The sequence below is a fragment of the Columba livia genome, chromosome 1 (assembly GCF_036013475.1).
Source record: "Columba livia isolate bColLiv1 breed racing homer chromosome 1, bColLiv1.pat.W.v2, whole genome shotgun sequence".
Classification (NCBI taxonomy): Eukaryota; Metazoa; Chordata; class Aves; order Columbiformes; family Columbidae; genus Columba; species Columba livia.
The window spans coordinates 79,267,691-79,284,751 of record NC_088602.1 but is presented as its reverse complement, the minus strand read 5'-3'; the positions used below and the strand labels follow the sequence as shown (position 1 = coordinate 79,284,751).

General features: G+C 38.4%; 1 protein-coding gene across 9 annotated transcripts in view; it reads left to right on the top strand.

The window, feature by feature from the left end:
- LOC102093877 (multidrug resistance-associated protein 1-like) overlaps positions 1-17,061 on the top strand; it is a 41,771-nt gene that overhangs the window by 4,714 nt on the left and 19,996 nt on the right. For 3 of the 9 annotated variants that reach the window (XM_065064153.1, XM_021299866.2, XM_065064182.1), the window contains exons 2-10: positions 1,740-1,897; positions 2,886-3,063; positions 5,315-5,569; positions 6,976-7,041; positions 8,191-8,328; positions 13,134-13,280; positions 14,356-14,440; positions 14,552-14,621; positions 16,237-16,363. In XM_065064153.1, coding sequence (XP_064920225.1) covers positions 1,740-1,897; positions 2,886-3,063; positions 5,315-5,569; positions 6,976-7,041; positions 8,191-8,328; positions 13,134-13,280; positions 14,356-14,440; positions 14,552-14,621; positions 16,237-16,363 — 1,224 coding nt within the window. Of the gene's footprint in view, positions 1-197; positions 354-1,739; positions 1,898-2,885; positions 3,064-5,314; positions 5,570-6,975; positions 7,042-8,190; positions 8,329-13,133; positions 13,281-14,355; positions 14,441-14,551; positions 14,622-16,236; positions 16,364-17,061 lie in introns of those variants that run through there. The other 6 variants (XM_065064154.1, XM_065064150.1, XM_065064175.1 and 3 more) reach the window with 6 other exon arrangements.

The window sequence follows — 17,061 nt, the reverse complement described above, 5'->3', positions numbered from 1 at the left end:
TAACAATCTGCTTGGGCCTTTCTTCAGGTGAATTTCAGTGTATTTAAGGTGACTGTGTTCCACTCTTTAGTCTGGAGCCTTTATAGGATTACATATATAATTTTGATTATAGAGTTTATGTGTATCCACTAAATTATATCACTAACTTTTGTAGTTAGTTCTGCTTGTTTCGTCTGCTGTATTTCATTCTGTCTACATTCATTGCTTTCTTTCAGACTAATAACGGCTACAAGAAGCCGTTGGAGAGAGATGACCTGTTTGAACTGAATGAAAGTGATTCACCATACACTGTGTGTCCTAACTTTGAAAAGCAATGGAGAAAAGAAATCCACAAGTCTACCACAGGATTGATGGTAGCTATAATTTTGATGAGGCAATATCCTTTCCTGAATTTAAGGAGTCTAGAAGCTGGAGAAGATTTCTAAGATCTTGTTTATTCAACAGCCTACGCTTTGTAGATGACAAAGGCCACTCAGTGTTGTGATTGGTGATCTCTAGTATGGCTATAAGATTTTTTCTAAATTGTTTAAGTTCAAACTTATCTCTGAAAAAGACATCTAGTTACATTTTAACACTTCAAGTGACACAGAATCTACCTGTCTGACACTGAATCTACTGGGACTTTGGTGATTGTCATCTTTGTCAAAAGTTTCCAACTAATAGCTTGTCTGTTTCCCTGTATCTTATCTTTGCATCTGTATTTTAGGTAGGTAGAGAAGTCTGTTATCAGCATGCTTATCAGTAGACACTCTGGTTTACAGAACACGAAAACAGGCTTCAGTTTTCTTTAATTTTAACAATATTGAGTTTTACAGATATTTGGGTTTTTTTTGCTTGAGTTATGCTATATGACTTTCATGTAAATCCTTGACAGTTTCAGTCACAGTTATTATTTTATTGTTGCAGTTGAAGTGCACTAGGAGCTCTGTAGTGTTAGGAAGTTCACAGGACAGAGGACCTGATCTGTAAGTCCAGTAAGCGTGTAGCTTTTGGTTTTTATTGGCTTACTGAGAAGAGGGCTCCTGCAGAGTCCGCCCTTACTACATCTCTTCAGTATTTTTCTTACCTATTTGTAGATTTGCCCTTTCTTTCATTGCTGGTATATACATCAAAACCCTTTCTATCAAGGTATTTCAAAAAGTATTTTTCACTAAGCATAATTTTGAATTCAGATAGTTTTTATCATTCAAGTAATCTGTAAAAAATATCCTGTCCTTCCTCACTGTCATAATTAAGAGGGCTCTTTTTTTTTTCTTTTTTTTTTGAGCCTTTGTAAGAATAATTGCACTTGTTTGAGCTAAATTCAAACTGAAAAAAATAGTTTCTTGACAACTGAAAATAATCTGGAAGAATAGAAGAGTTATTCAACCTTAAATATAAAATGGCTGTAAGTCTTCCATAAATGAAAACGTATTTATGTTGAAGCTTACCTCTATTATACAGTTTTTTTTGACCTGTGATAATCATTTGAGGATTCAGTTATTTTCTGATTATATTAGTGGATGATTGGGTCAACCATAGAAATTGTATTTATCCTTTCTGGAAAGACTACTAGCCAGGAAAAATAAAACCAGACTTTGTTTCTTACTCCAAAGCTTTTCTTCTTACTGCAGAAATCGTAAGTACAGTGATGGCTTTAGATGGACAGTCTAATATACATGTTTTCTATTTGTAAATGTGGATGAAGTTAAATTATAAAAAAAAATCTTAGTTCTGTACATACTTTTGTAATCTTGCAGGCTTCTTACATCCAAAGAGTGCTATTTAAGAAAACAAGTTTTCATGGACCATCTTTGGTTTTGTCATTATGGCAAACATTTAAGTTTTTGTTGATTAAAGTTGCATTTCTGAAAGCTACAGCTGACATTCTGGCTTTCATGAGTCCACAAATAATGAAGTAAGTTTTTAATGTGTTTCACTTTATGTTCAGAGAGTAATAATAAAGCTAAAGGGTTACCAATATCAAAACCAAACTAAGCAACAGCTTAGATGTGTAAAGATCTTATTTGTTCTCCCCACCTTGCTCCAGTGATTGTCTGAAGATGATCTCATCAGGGAAAGCTCAAAGACATCAGGAATTTCTCAGCCAAAGGCCTGTAAAAAAATCAGTAGAGGTTCAATTCCACAATGTTAAGAAAAATGAAGTACCAAGATATTTAACTTCCCCTCTTTTTTGACAATATTTTTGCATCACTATTTAAAAAACAAAACAAACACCTAAATGTAAAATAATATCTACAGCTTCAGCATTTAATGGAAAACTGCAATGACTCTGTTGTTATCATGTTGTTGGTACCATGAGGTTGGTGGAAGTGGTTTTTAGAAATTGGGCTTACCACAGAAGTGTTCGGATTTTATCAAATACCTGTGTATTTAGAAATAACAGAGTTAATGAACAGAATTATTGTTAACCCCCAATCTGTACCCTGTAATCCTGAACAAAATTGTTAACTGTAAAATCTATTTGAAGACATTATGGTTGTTGGTTATTTAAGATAACTTTTTACTAACACAAAAGTACAAATATTCCTCCTGATTTGTTTTCTCTCTCACTTTCATGGTTGGTAGTTGAAACCTTTCTAAGTACAAAGATTTATTTTTTTTTTAGTGCCATTCTTCATTTGTACTCCCGTTTCAGTGACGTCAGCAATAGCACATTCATGTCTAGAATAGTATTTGAGAATTGTTTCTAAGCTAACAAGTTCAAAAACACAGATCAGACCTGCCTTATTTTTAACATCACATTCCTTTGTAATCTTCTACCACATCTGGATCCAAAATTGACTTAATTAAACAAGTTGCCAGCATATCAGTTAATTGAACTTTTTATTATTGGTTGTTGAATTAATGCACAGAATTTAAAATTTCTTTTCCTTCATTTTCAGAGCAATTATTATGGTCAATGAAAATCATCCCAGTCCTTATGGGAGTGGATATGGCTATGCTTTTGCCCTGTTTTTTGTAGCTGTCTCACAAAGTCTTCTCCATCAGTTATACCAGCGTAACAACATGCTTACTGCAGTCAAAATCAAGACTGCAGTTGTTGGCCTGATATACAAAAAGGTAATGATGTATTCTTCTACTTTTCTTTCGAAACAAAAACTGAAATAAACACAGTGTTAAAAGACAGCATGCTTACCAGCATGATCAAAACCTAGGATGTTATACACTGGTGACAGGCTAACAGATTGACTTTATACTTTGACGGTTGTTTATTTTTAATAATTTGGAATGTCAGCAGCATTTCTATTATAAGACTCTAATCTTGAAATTAAATACTTTTGTCAGCCACCTGTACACACATAATATTGGAGATATATGTAGAAACTGAACTCTTCCTATTTTTGATCATGGGTTAATTTCCCAGATTTACTGAATGAACTGTGGAAACGTTTTAGGTTGCATGTCCGATAAAAGGTAAGGGTACATGTGATCGCTGTTTTTACTGCATAGTAGTAGTGAATATGACAAGCTGAAGTTTGCCACATTGTCTCCTTTGGAGGCTGAAATTTCCCTCCTGATTTTAGTGAAATGGATTTTCTGTTGAGTTGAATACACACTAGGTTTGGTGTGTTTCAGATGTTTAAAAGATGCCTAGCTACTGTGGAAATCTATCTATATCTTATCCTGCCTTTAATAAGATCTGTTGAAGTGGCAGCATGATTAACTATGAGAAATGCAGGTGCTAATATAGTAGATGTAAAAGTAGCTTTCTGACCTGCAAAACTTAAAAATGTTTATTATACTGTTAATAAGTAGCAAATGAGATTAAGCCAGTTTCTTAGCCAGCCTCCAGTAAACCTTTAGTTTACTTTGTTATGAACATGACACATTGGTCTTTTTACTGCAGTATTTAACTATTGAACAAGTTAAGGAAGCCACAAAATAATCCAAATCTGAAATAAATTACTGTCTTTGTTAATTTAAAATACAGTCTCTTTTCCCAAGAGAGTCACATCAATCTTTTGACGTTGAGTTCTCAGGTATTTTCTGAACCAGTACACAAAATTTCACTTGCAGGTTGCAAAAATAAAGGAATTCATTCTCTCAAGTTACATATCAAGGTGTGTCAGTATGTCAGATCATGAACAGAGGAACAGAGGCGCCAGTTAGGGTGGGCACATCTTCTGGCAGGTTTTCACAGCTACAAGGCAAAGAGACAGGGTAGAAATACAGCATCTTCCTCTCTCTGAGTGGAGTCGAATAGTGAATGCTGGGTCAGGCTGCGCTTTGCATGTTGGATGGATGGTGGAGCAAGTTGCTGCAGCTCTGTCTTGGTACATGCAGGAGTTGCAGGTGACAATGATAAATGTGAGGCACTAACACAGAGAGAGTGTGTCTGTGTACGTCTGTTTGGGCGTGTGTTTGGGTGTCAATCCAGAGACACCTGGGACTTGTGGTATCTGCCTGCCACAGTGAGATTATATGTGTGTGTCGAGGGTTAAGATTGCGGGGTGACAATAAAACCCTGGCAGATGTATTGTTAACCCCCTCTCCCCCCACACACACTTCCCCCTCCCTCTTCCCCCTTTCCACTAAGGAGAGGCGATTGGGAGGAAAAGAAGCACAGAGTGAAGAGAGTTGGAAAAAATTAATGTTTTACTAATGCTACTAATAAGAATAGAGAAAATAATACAAAATATACAAAACCAATCTTGAAAGTCTCAGCAACTGCAGAGCCGGCACCTGAAGTCCTGGATTAGACTCTGCAGCCAATCAGAGCTGGGCCTCACTAGGCCTCAGTTCGCAGGGACGACTAGCAAGGTCCTCTCCTAATGTCGGCCATAAGCAGAAGGGAAAAGGGAAAAGCACCAAAGGGAACGAGATCCTCGTGATCTCCCACTTTTATACGAAGTATTCACGTGAATGGAATGTTATACACAGTTGGTCAGTTTGTTGCTCACTTGTTTCTCGTCGCCCCTCTTGCGAGATGTCCATCTGTGCTTATCAATAAGTTTGCATTCCATTGCTAGGTTTACCAAAACATGTGTCTGGTGCTCCAGGAAAATGCAGTTAATATGAAGGCTTTAGCTGACAGGCAAAATTCACTGAAAGAGAAACTTGTTTTTAGCAAAACCAGGACAGTGTGTTTGCTGTGAAGCTGGCTGTTGCTGGTGCCTGCACAGGGAGATTCTAAGCTAGACCAAGGCTGAGGCTTTCTGAACCCTCTTTGCGCCATGTTGTCCTGTTTGTTTACTATAAAGTGTTGCAAGTCTGTTTCGGCTTTCCTCTAATAATCCTCCTTTTATCTTCTCCTGGGCAGCTAAACCCAGCAAAATTGTTGATTTATGACATCTGTGTTTTGTGCTTGCAGGCCTTAACTTTAGCAAACTCCTCACGACGAAACTATACAACTGGGGAAATTGTGAACCTGATGTTAGCAGATGCTCAGCAACTCATGGACCTAACTGTAAACATCAACCTGTTGTGGTCAGCACCATTTCAGATCGTCATGGCTGTCATCTTTCTCTGGCAAGAACTTGGTCTCTCGGTCCTAGCAGGTGTTGTGGTGCTTCTTTTGGTTATACCTATAAATGCACTCATTGCAGCCAAAGTAACAAGACTGCAGGTGAGATATTTAAATAAGCATTGTAAGAATAGATTAAGTTGTCATAATACAGGAATGAACAACACCAAGCCACAGCTGTTTGTCACTGATGGAGGAAAAACATAACTGCAGTAAGAAAGCCATATGTTTTTTAGCTGACCTAGTATTTAGGTTGAATATCTAAATTTTCATTATACTCAAACAATACCTTTATATTAGTAAAAATTACTGTATGGCTCAATTTAGGAAATGGCTATGTTTTTACATCTCTTGTGAGTTAATGCCATTAAATAAGGGATTTTGTAGGATTATGGCTTTCTTCCTCTATTATTGTTCAGGTTAAGCTGCTTACTCAAACTTAGCACATTCTCCTGAGACAATTGGAATTCCCATAGAGGTACTGCATGTGTTCTGACTTCTTTTCTGCTTCTCTGATGCTACAGTTCTTTTGGCACTGTATTGCCTGTTACTATGACAATTTCTGTGAGCTACACTGAAAAAAAAATACTACAACCTTAAGTTTTGCATTGCTATCAAGACAATTATTTCTCTCTGTCTGATTCTGCCTTAATGGTGTCACATGCAGTGAAGACTTTGGGACTCCATAAATTCCTTTGTAAGGCTGTGACAGTTTAGAAACATTGAAAAAAACCTCAAATAGCCTCTCACCTCTTTTGCAAATGAGGTGCAGCATCTACATAGGCACTTAGGTCCCTACTGTGGTACGAAAGACAGAGGAGAAATACAAAGGACAATAAAATAATTCTGTCTAAAAGTTTGGAAATTATTGTATACGAATAAGACTCAAAACATTAAAGAGGATGTTAATTACTGTCTTAGAAATGCGAGATGCAGAAGACTCTCAGTATCGCGTACGATTGCGAAGAATTTCTGTGTTTTGTTGATTGGTTCTTTCAGTAACAATGTATTAACCACTAACAGAGGAAAATTTCTTCCTGACTCCTGTATATATACATATACATGTATATAGTGTTATGGTGTTTTATATCCATATAGTATTATGTATGTATTCAATTATGTGCATATATAGTATTATATGATATTGTTATTGAGTCTCTATTCACCTGCTTAGTGATTTTGAAGATTAAAACCATATTATGACTGCTGAACACTCTGGGAACTAGAGCCTGTTAAGATCTTAATTCAGTGTGCAGAAAAATTAACAAAAATTGAAATATACTCCTTAGGATATTTTAGGGGAAAAATTCAATTTTAATATATTTGATCTCTTAGCATAGTGATTTTTTTTTACTACATATACATCTGAAAGTGGTATAACTGCAGTGTGTTTTTCACCAAGGTAAAAAAAACATAAAAGTTGTTTATTGTTTACAGTACACTGTGTATTTTACTTTCCAAAAGTTTGGCTTATTGGATATTGAAAAAAATTTCTGTCTTTTACCCAGAAAAGCCAAATGAGGTATTCAGATCAACGAGTCAAGCTACTAAGTGAAATGCTACATGGAATAAAGGTAATAGCACAACTAATAAGGTTTTTGTTTTGGTTTTGGTTTTTGTTACATTGTAAAGACAGAAAGTAAGTTATTTAAAAAAACAGAGGTTTTATGAGTAACATTTCAGCTGATAATGATAAAAGTTTAAGGAGAAAATGTGTTTTAACATAATATATTTGAAGTGGTTTTGGAAAATGTTTACTGGTATAATTTGGTTTGAAAAACTTCCTATCTATGATGTATTAATGCATCTGCCCTCATGAGGCCACATCTGGAGTATTGTATCCAGTTCTGGGCTCCCCAGTTTAAGAAAGACAAGGAATTACTGGAGGGGGTCTAACTACAAAGATGATCGGGGGCCTGGAGCAACTCTCCTACGAGGAGAAACTGAGAGCTGGGTCTATTCAGCCTGGAGAACAGAAGGCTGAGAGGGGATCTTACCAATGTTTATAAATATCCCAAGGGTGGATGTCAAGAGGATGGGACCAGACTCCTTTCAGTGGTACCCAACAGTAGGAGGGGCAACAGGCACAGCCTGAAACACAGGAGGTTCCATCTGAATCTGAGGACAACCTTATTTACTTTGAGGGTGCCAGAGCACTGGAACCGGCTGCCCAGAGAGGTTGTGGAGTTTCCTTCTCTGGAGACATTGAAAACCCGCCTGGACGCATTCCTGTGCAATCTGCTCTGGGTGAACCTGCTTTAGCAGGTGGGTTGGACTAGATGATCTCCAGAGGTCCCGTCTAACCCCAACCATTCTGTGATTCTGTGAATTTTACTGTCACATTTTTAATGAGAGTGGAAAATATGTTAATAGATGTTTGAAAAGCTTAAGCAGAGTAAAATTTTAGTGTAGAAGAAAAGCACTTTTAAAAGTTGTCTCATTTTCATGGTATTTGTCCTGTTTTGAAATAAATCAGCTCATCATTTATGACACAAAGAGGACAAGTTGAAATCTGAAGAAATAAGAGTGACTAGAGCATATCTTCCATAAGAACAACCTAAGTTACATTTATCTCAGGTCTTGCTTTTGTTTGTAAAACATTCAGACTTTTATAGTTTGGCATTTCTAAATACTTGAAAATGACATTTGGAGCATAAGCTTATTTTCTGAAGCATGGTCACTGTTTTTTTATTTTATTAAAATATGTTTGTTTGATTACCTAGATCCTCAAACTTTATGCATGGGAACCTGCATATCAGAGGAAGGTCATGAACATTAGAGAACGTGAAGTGGATGTTTTGAAGTCATCTGGGCATCTGACAACTTACTCCATGCTAACATTGACGTGTATTCCTTTCATGGTTTGTTTTATAAAAATATTAATTAATGCAGGACTGTTTCTCATGATCTCTGTTGCTTTAGTAGCTGAATGGCTTGCAAATATTGCCTGACAGCATCTCAAAACGTTATAATTTATCAACACAATATATTTAATTTTCAGGTTCTAATAGTATGTATATGACTAGAGAAGAATGAGAGAGATTACGGCCTGACAAAGCTTTTAAAGACCTCTATTAGGAAGTCAGAAACCAAATCCAAAGCTCCTGAATCTCATTTCACTGTTTTAGTCATACTGTATCTTTTGCATAGTAATCAACTACCTTCATGATACTCTTCCTTTTTTAAGTTTTAAGGGAATACATTTTTGATCTGTAAATTTTAGCTATCCCTTCTCAAACACTAAACCTCTATATACATGAAAACCAAAACCCAAACCAAACCAAAGAAAACAAACAAAAAAAAACAACCAACCAACAAAAAAAACCTACAAAACCAAAGCAAAACAAAACCAACAAACCCACCCCAACAAACAAACAAACAAAAACAACCACAGAGGCAAGGAAAAAAAAACCCCAAACCCACAAATTCATCCTAGCCTTGTTTTGGTGGAATTCTATTAAGATTTATTCAGATCTTTGGATCTTTAAATCCTGCTGTTAAAATCCACTGGAAAATAAATAGAGACTTCAGAGTCTTGGGTCAGCTGGTTGAGGGATCAGGAGTACAAGTAGTGTTCTCCTCTGCCCTTGCATTTGCAAGGAACAGTGAGCGAAGATACAGCATATCAGTACCTGGCTCTGAGCTTGGTGTCACTGGAAGAATTTTGAGGTCTTTTTGATCACGAGTCGTTCTACAGGACACCAGGTCTGCTGGCAACAGGCAGAATACATCTCTCTCAAAGGGGTAAAAGGATCTTTGTGCAGGAGTTAGCAGGACTCATTGAAAGAGTTTTAAACTGGATTTGAAAGGGAAAAGGGATAAAACCAGGCTCACTAAAGGTAAGTCTTGGGGTCAGCATGCCAGTGCTTGAGGGATGGGGTGCTAGCAAGATCCTTTCGTCTGCCATCTCAGTGGAGGTAGGGGATGGAGATCCATGCTGCAGTAAAGATGCAAGGGTTATTGATGCACTAGAAACATGGAAGCACCTGAGACCGGTCACACAGGAACTGGGGCTTCTCTGCCAAAAATGGTGGCCCAGCTGAAGTGCACACAGCACACAGAATGTGTGACAAACAGGAGTTGGAAGACATTGTGCAGCTAGAAAACTATGACATAGTTGCCATAGCAGAAACATGGTGAGATCACTCCCACAACTGGAGTGCTGCATTGGATGACTATCTGTTCTTCAGAAGCAATAGGCAAGGAATGAGAGGAAGCAGGGTAACCCTGTATGCTGGAGCGTGTTTTGACTGTCTAGAGCTTGATGATGGTGATGAGAGGCTCAAGTGTTTATTGGTAAGAATCAGAGGAAAGGCCAACAAGGCAGATACCGTGATGGGAGTCTGTTTTAGACCACTTAACTAGGATGAAGGGACAGATGAAATATTCTTTAAACAGCTGGGAGAAGTCTCACAATTACTAGCCATTGTTCTCATGGGGGACTTCAATTTATCAGATGTCTGCTGGAAATCCAATACAGCAGAAACAGTCTAGGAGGTTCCTGGAGTGTGTGAAAGATAACTTCCTGACACAGCTGGTGAGTGAGCTAACTGGGAAAGGTGTCCCACTGGACCTGCTGTTTTCAAACAGAAAAGAACTTGTGGGTGATGTGATAGTTGGAGGCCATCTTGGGCATAGCGATCATGAAATGACAGAGTTTTCAGTTCTTGGAGAAGTCAGGAGAAAGTTAGCAGAACTGCCACCTTGGACTGCTGGAGGGCAGACTATGGCCTGTTTAGGAGACTGGTTGGCAGAGTCCTTTGGGAAGCAGTCTTGAAGAGCAAAGGAGTCTAGGAAGGCTGGACATTCTTCAAGAAGGATGTCTTAAATGCTCAGGAGCAGAGAACCCACATGTGCCAAAAGATGAGCTGGTGGGGAAGAAGACCAGCGTGGCTGAACAGAAAGCTTTGTCTGGAACTCAGGTGAAAAAAAGAGTTTATGATCTTTGGAAGAAGGGGCAGGCAGCTCAGGAGGACCACAAGGATGTTGTGGGATCATGCAGGGAGAAAATTAGAAGAGCCAAAGCTCAACTAGAACTTAATCTGTTTCTATAAATATGTGAGCAACAAAAGGAGGGCTAAGGAGAATCTCCATCCTTTATTTGATGTGGGGGGAAACATAGTGATAAAGGCTGAGGTAATCAATGCCTTTTTTGTCTAAGTCTTTAATAGTAAGAGGAGTTGTGCTGCAGGTACCCACCCCCTTGAGCCAGAAGACAGCGACAAGGTGCAAAATGAAGCCCCAATAATCCAAGGGGAACTGGTTAGCGACCTGCTACACCACTTATACACAGACAAGTCTATGGAGCTGAATGGGATACACCCAAGGGTTCTGAGGGAGCTGGCAGAGGTACTCATTAAGCCACTTTCAATCATTTATCAGCAGTCCTGGCTAACCAGGGAGGTCCCAGTTGGCTGGAGGTTGACAAATATGATGCCCATGTACAAGAACAGCCAGAAGCAGGATCTGGGGAATTACAGGCCTGTCAGTCTGACCTTGGTGCCAGGGAAAGTTATGGAGCAGATCATCTTGAGTATGCATACAGGACAAACAGGCAACCAGGCCCAGTCAGCACAGGTTTATGAAAGGCAGGTCCTGCTTGAACCAACTTGATCTCCTTCTGTGACAAGGTGACCTGCTTAATGGATGAAGGAAAGGCTGTGGATGTTGTGTACCTAAACTTTAGTAAAGCCTTTGACACTGTTTCCCACAGCATTCTCCTGGAGAAGCTGGCAGCTCATGGCCTGGATAGGCGTACTGTTTGCTGGATGAAGAGCTGGCTGGATGGCCAGGCCCAAAGTACTTTGGTGAATGGAGTCAAATCCAATTGGCAGACAGTCACGAGTGGTGTTCCCCAGGGCTCAGTATTGTTTAATCTCTTTATCAATGATCTGGATGAGGGGATTGAGTGCACCCTCCCTAGATTTCTAGATGACAACAAGTTGGATGTGAGTGTTGATCCACTGGAGGGCAGGACCAGCTGGATTGATAGTCTGAAGCCAATTGTATGAGGTTCAGCTGGGTACTGCACTTGGGTCACAACAACCCCAGGTAGCGCTACAGGCTTGGGGAAGAGTGGCTGGAAAGCTGCCTGGCAGAAAAGGACCTGAGACTGATAATTGACAGCTGGCTGAACATGAGCCAGCAGTGTGCCCAGTTGGCCAAGAAGGCCAAGAGCATCCTGGCTTGTATCAGGAATACTGTGACCAGCAGGAGCAGGGAAGTGATTGCCCCCCTGTACTTAGTGCTGATGAGGCCCCACCTCGAATTGTGTGTTCAGTTTTGAGCCCCTCACAAGAAAGACATTGAGGTACTAGAGAGAGTTCAGAGGAGGACAACAAGGCTGGTGAAGGGTCTGGCGCACAAGTCTGATGAAGAGCGGCTGAGAGAACTGGGGCTGTTTAGCCTGGAGAAAAGGAGGTTGAGGGGAGACCTTATAGCTGTCTACAACTACCTGAAAGGAGGTTGTAGCATGGAGGTTGTTGGTCTCTTTTCCAAGATAACAAGTGATAGGGCAAGAGGAGATGGCCTCAAGTTGTGCCAAGGGAGGTTTAGATTGGATATTAGGAAAAATTTCTTCACGGAAAGGGTTGTCAGACATTGGAACCGGTTGCCAAGGGAAGTGGTTGAGTCACCATCCCTGGAGGTGTTTAAAAGGCATGTAGATGTGGTGCTCAGTGACATGGTTTGATGATGGACTTGGTAGTGTTAGGTTTATGGCTGAACTCAATTATCTTAAAGGTGTTTTCCAACCTAGATTATTCTATGAGTCAAACTGAAACCTTCATTAGGGATAAATGACCACCATTAACTTCGGTTACTTAAACTGATACCTTCTAGTGCTTAACTCAAGATATGTAGGAGTTGAAGAGGAATTCTCCTTGGGAATAGTGAAGGGGAGCATTAAGGCCATCTTTCAGTCTGTAATCTTCATAATAACTGAACTATTTGAAGCAGTGAGCAAGAAAAATCAAATTTTGAATTAAATGTAGTGAAGAATCACGCTTCTTATTTCAGACTTTCTTAGGAATCCTTCCTCTATATGACCAGTTTAGTTTAGGACTCCTAGTTTAAGACTTCTGAACTCAACAGAAGGCACAAGAGACCCATAGGACAGATTCTTAAATATAGGCTTTTCTGGGTAATTTTGAAGGCTTGAGTATCCATTATGTAAGACCCCAGCTTATTATCTGATAACTACTCACTAGATTTTTGAAAAAAAATCCAAATGGTCAAAATAAAAATACCTGCAGTAAATAATTATATTTTATCTCCAATATCACAGGAATAGCAAGAATAATTTTTTTTTTTTAAAGTGATTTTCTTGAAACATGATGTTTGAGTGTTTGCAAAATTAAGGAATCAATTCCTGAGATGGTAAAGTTATTTGATATAGTTTCATGTGTCGGGGCAAACACAGTAGTCACGTGTTTTGCTTACTAAAACTGTAGTATTTCTGCAATCCGTATTGCAGATATGCAATAATTTCCATCTGCAGCAGTTGCAAAGTCCCCATTTATACAAGAGCAGAAATGGGATCCTACACTTTTGAAAACCAAACGAAAATAGTATCTGTGTATAAATTTTAGCTATAATGCAATTTTGCTTTTGGATATTTTTTTTTCTCTTTTTAATTTTTTTTTATTATTATTTATTTATGTATAAGGTATCATTGGCTACATTTGGAGTCTTCTTTCATCTGGACAAAGAGAATGTTTTAACAGCCACTAAGGTTTTTACATCTATTTCTTTATTTAATATTTTGCGACTGCCTTTGTTTGATTTACCATCCGTGATCTCTGCTGTAGCCCAGGTAAACACATTATGAACAATTGTTATAAAAGGCTGATGCTTATACTCTTTCATGTTTCATCTACTTCTAGGAATGACTAAGTAATTTAATTATTTTAAGTTACATTTTATTGAGATGAAACTGCACAATAATTTTATGGATTGAGAAGCATGAAGGCTGTTTAAAGGATGTATTGCGTCTAATTGTGACCAAGCTTTCTGTTTGTCACTTTTCTTCCTTTGGTGGACTAGACTCATCTTCTCCTGCTCTCTCAACTTCTCTTCTTCACAGTCCACCAAAGATAAAGTATGAACAATTTTGGCTTCACGTGTTTAAATCAGTCATTGTTCTATTTTGGAGCCCTTGGTACCAAGTAGAGGAGACCCATTGTGGACTCTACAATACTGTTTTTGTCCAGTCACCCCTGAAGGAAGCAGAAAAAAAAAGGAGTAGAGCTGCTGAGAATACCGTATCAGCAGCCTTCAGTCCTAATGGTTACCATATGAGTTGAGAACTTCTAGCTTTTAAGAGTCTGTTACGGGTATATTATATGAGCTACTCGTGAATGTACTGTGTCAAAGCTTGAACACAGCTCAGCTTTTTGTAAGGAAGGGGGCCACAGTGAGCAGCTAATCATCCCGATTTGATTTCATTTATGGTTAGCATCTCACTTCTTCACAACACAGTGGACATCTCATGACGCACACACGATAAAATGTTGTCTTCATTATATGAAGAGAGAGTTACTGTGAACTATTTCTTAAAACAAAAAAAAAGCTAAAGTATTTTCACCACAAGTTTATGAAAGCAAACTAGTTGAGTCAGAGGAACCAGACATTCATATCTGGCATGCTCTGTTACTTTATAATATCCAATCACTAGATTCTCAGGAAAAAAATATACTTATTTGTGATTTTAGATTGTTTAGCACTTTAAGGAAAATAATTTAAAAATATCTAAACACCTCTTTTGCCTTTCTTCAAATAAGACATAAGAATATGTCTTTTCATATTATCTAGAACTTTAAAAATATTATCTAAATATTTAGGGAGCACAGGCGTGTTATAAATATTGTATATATATGTTAATCTTGCAGACTAAGGTTTCTGTGAGCCGTTTAGAGGATTTTCTGTGTGCTGATGATCTTAACCCTGAGGATGTCAATACAAACTACAATGGAAGTAAGCAGTAGTTATTAATTTGTAATTGGTAATGAGTTTATATGGATGATCATTAAGGAACTCAACTAAGGGGGTGTATTAGCAACTCATTGCTCTTTTTCTTTACTTCAGCAGATCATGCTGTTGAGTTTATTGGTGCTTCTTTCCGCTGGGAAAAGAATGGCCTGCCAGTCTTAAAAAAGTAAGATATTTCTTAGTTATTTTTATGAGCTCCTTTGGCAGAATGTGATGCCTATAGAGATTTGTTCATGTTTAATGTATTCCAATTCAGACTGGTTCATGATGTTACACACCAAAAAGAAGATAAATTATTGTTTCCAGGGTGTCCCATGTGATCAGTGTGCTCTGGAAAGCCAAATCTGACCTAGTTTCCCTGATACTCCAAGAGGAACCACGTAAAGTGCATGTTCCCCAACATAGCGCTGTGTAAGTGCTATGGGAAACCCATGCTCTTCATTCCTTCTTCATTCCTTCTTCATTCCTTCTTCATTCCTTCTTCATTCCTTCTTCATTCCTTCTTCATTCCTTCTCCATTCCTTCTCCATCCCTTCTTTCTTACCACTTCTCGCCTCAGTTTGCACAAGGGAGATTTAACTGCAACATCAGTTTTTCATGAATTGCATTTTGGGGAGCTTTAACTGGCAATATGCACTTTTGTTGTTGTAGCATTTTATATTGCTGACAAGTAAGCAAAAGCAGTTTATGCAGCCTTGCGTTGGATATTGATCTTAAAATTGGGCTGTGGCTTCCTTTGGAAAGAACAAATGAAAAATTTGTTTTTCTCACAGTGGTCTCCCTTCCTTGAAAACACCCCTCTTTTTGTTTGTCATTCATTTACAAGGTATTTCTTAGATGTAGATTCAGCTATGCTTAAACTGGTATGCAGGGAATACATTGGAGGAGTAGTAAGGAAATGCAATGACCAAGCCTTGGAATGGAATGAAGAACCTATTTGATAAGCTCTATAAAGCTGTTAAATTTTACAAAGACAATTTAAGAGGTTACGGCCCACTTCGTCTAACCCTCTCACCACACTGCCTACCCTGTTCCTCTCAGGGCTGGGGGTATCAATTCCCATAACGTGGCATTGAACATCCACATCTCAGCCACCACAGCCTGAAATATCTTGTCCAGGTATGAGCTGCCTTCAGCATCATATACAAACTTCATTAAAGTCTGGTATGGTCTCTGGGTACCGTTTTCTCTACCTCATTTGTGCTCCAAGCTCCAGTCTGAAGGTACTATGCTTATTTTAGAAATCAAGAACACACTTAGATCCAGATAGCATAGAGTATGGGTACAGCAAATGGCTCTCCATATATGCCTTTAAGTTTGCGTACATGTTGTATTTATTTTGACAGCAAAATATGCAGATTATGAAGGTCATCTTTTATTTACCCAAAAAGCTATTTTTTTCCTTAAGAGGGATCACACATTGGCTACAGTAGGTGTTACATGAGAAGTCTAGCAGTTGATTGTCAGATTAAGACAAAACATGAACCACAGGCCTGAGAAGAATATGATAAGACCAGTTATTGGTTAGACTGTTTCCCATTTGATTTCTTTGTGACCGGATCAAAGCACAACCTCTTAACTTCCAGACGTATACATTTTTACTTGAAGTCATTAATGCAACTTTCTGAATGGTACATAGTCAAAAGGTGTGCAAACTGAAGTTCTGATTTCTTATCATTTTCAGGGTAAAATAAAGTATTTCTTTCTTACAGTGACCGAACCCATACATGATGGAGTACTTACAAAGAGGATAAATAATTTGTCTCTATCAATATTTCCAGCTTGAGTGTCAGCATTCCTGAAGGCTCTTTAGTTGCCGTTGTGGGACAGGTTGGATCGGGAAAGTCATCTTTTCTTTCTGCTGTTCTTGGAGAAATGGAGAAACTTGAAGGAACAGTTCAGAGAAGAGTAAGATTGTCTGTCTGTGTCCCCCTGCCCTGCCCACTCCTCAATACCTAAATTAAGCAGATCTGCTTTTGAAAGTGAAGTTTTTCCTCCTCAACTATTTATGGTTGTAGAAATACTGGCAAGAGTAGCTCCAGCTTCTTAAATCTTCAAAGAAAAGGAACACAGTGACACTTTGTTAAGAGTGTAACAGTTTTTCTTTGTTTTTAACCTAAGTGATTGCAAAACTGTTTTCATTTTTATATAATCTGTATAATTCAGTGCAAAAATCATCAGTGTTTAAGTCATATATCGACCCTAAACATGTAATGGTTGCTGGTTTTGAACAGCTGGACAAACATGACTCACTTGGAGCAGTTATAGACTGGTCTAGAAGATGATAATCTTTCTTGCAATGGCTTTTGTATAGAGAAGATACAGGATACAGAAATAGAGGAAAAAATTGAACTTTCAGCAGAGATTAAATTAAGGTGCTGTCTCTCCTAGTGATAAGATACCCTGCATCCTAACTTGTCTTGTAGTTACATAGACCACTGAAAATCCCCATCACAGAATAGAGTTTAGGGAAGCTTTTTTTGTTTGGAGGAAGATATGGAGGAAGTCTCTCTGATAAGAGACTACAGTGCTTGAGCCAGTAAAGATCAATGGATAAGTTCAGTTCCAAGTGGTTGTGGCAATGGTAAACAGATGTCTTGGCCTTG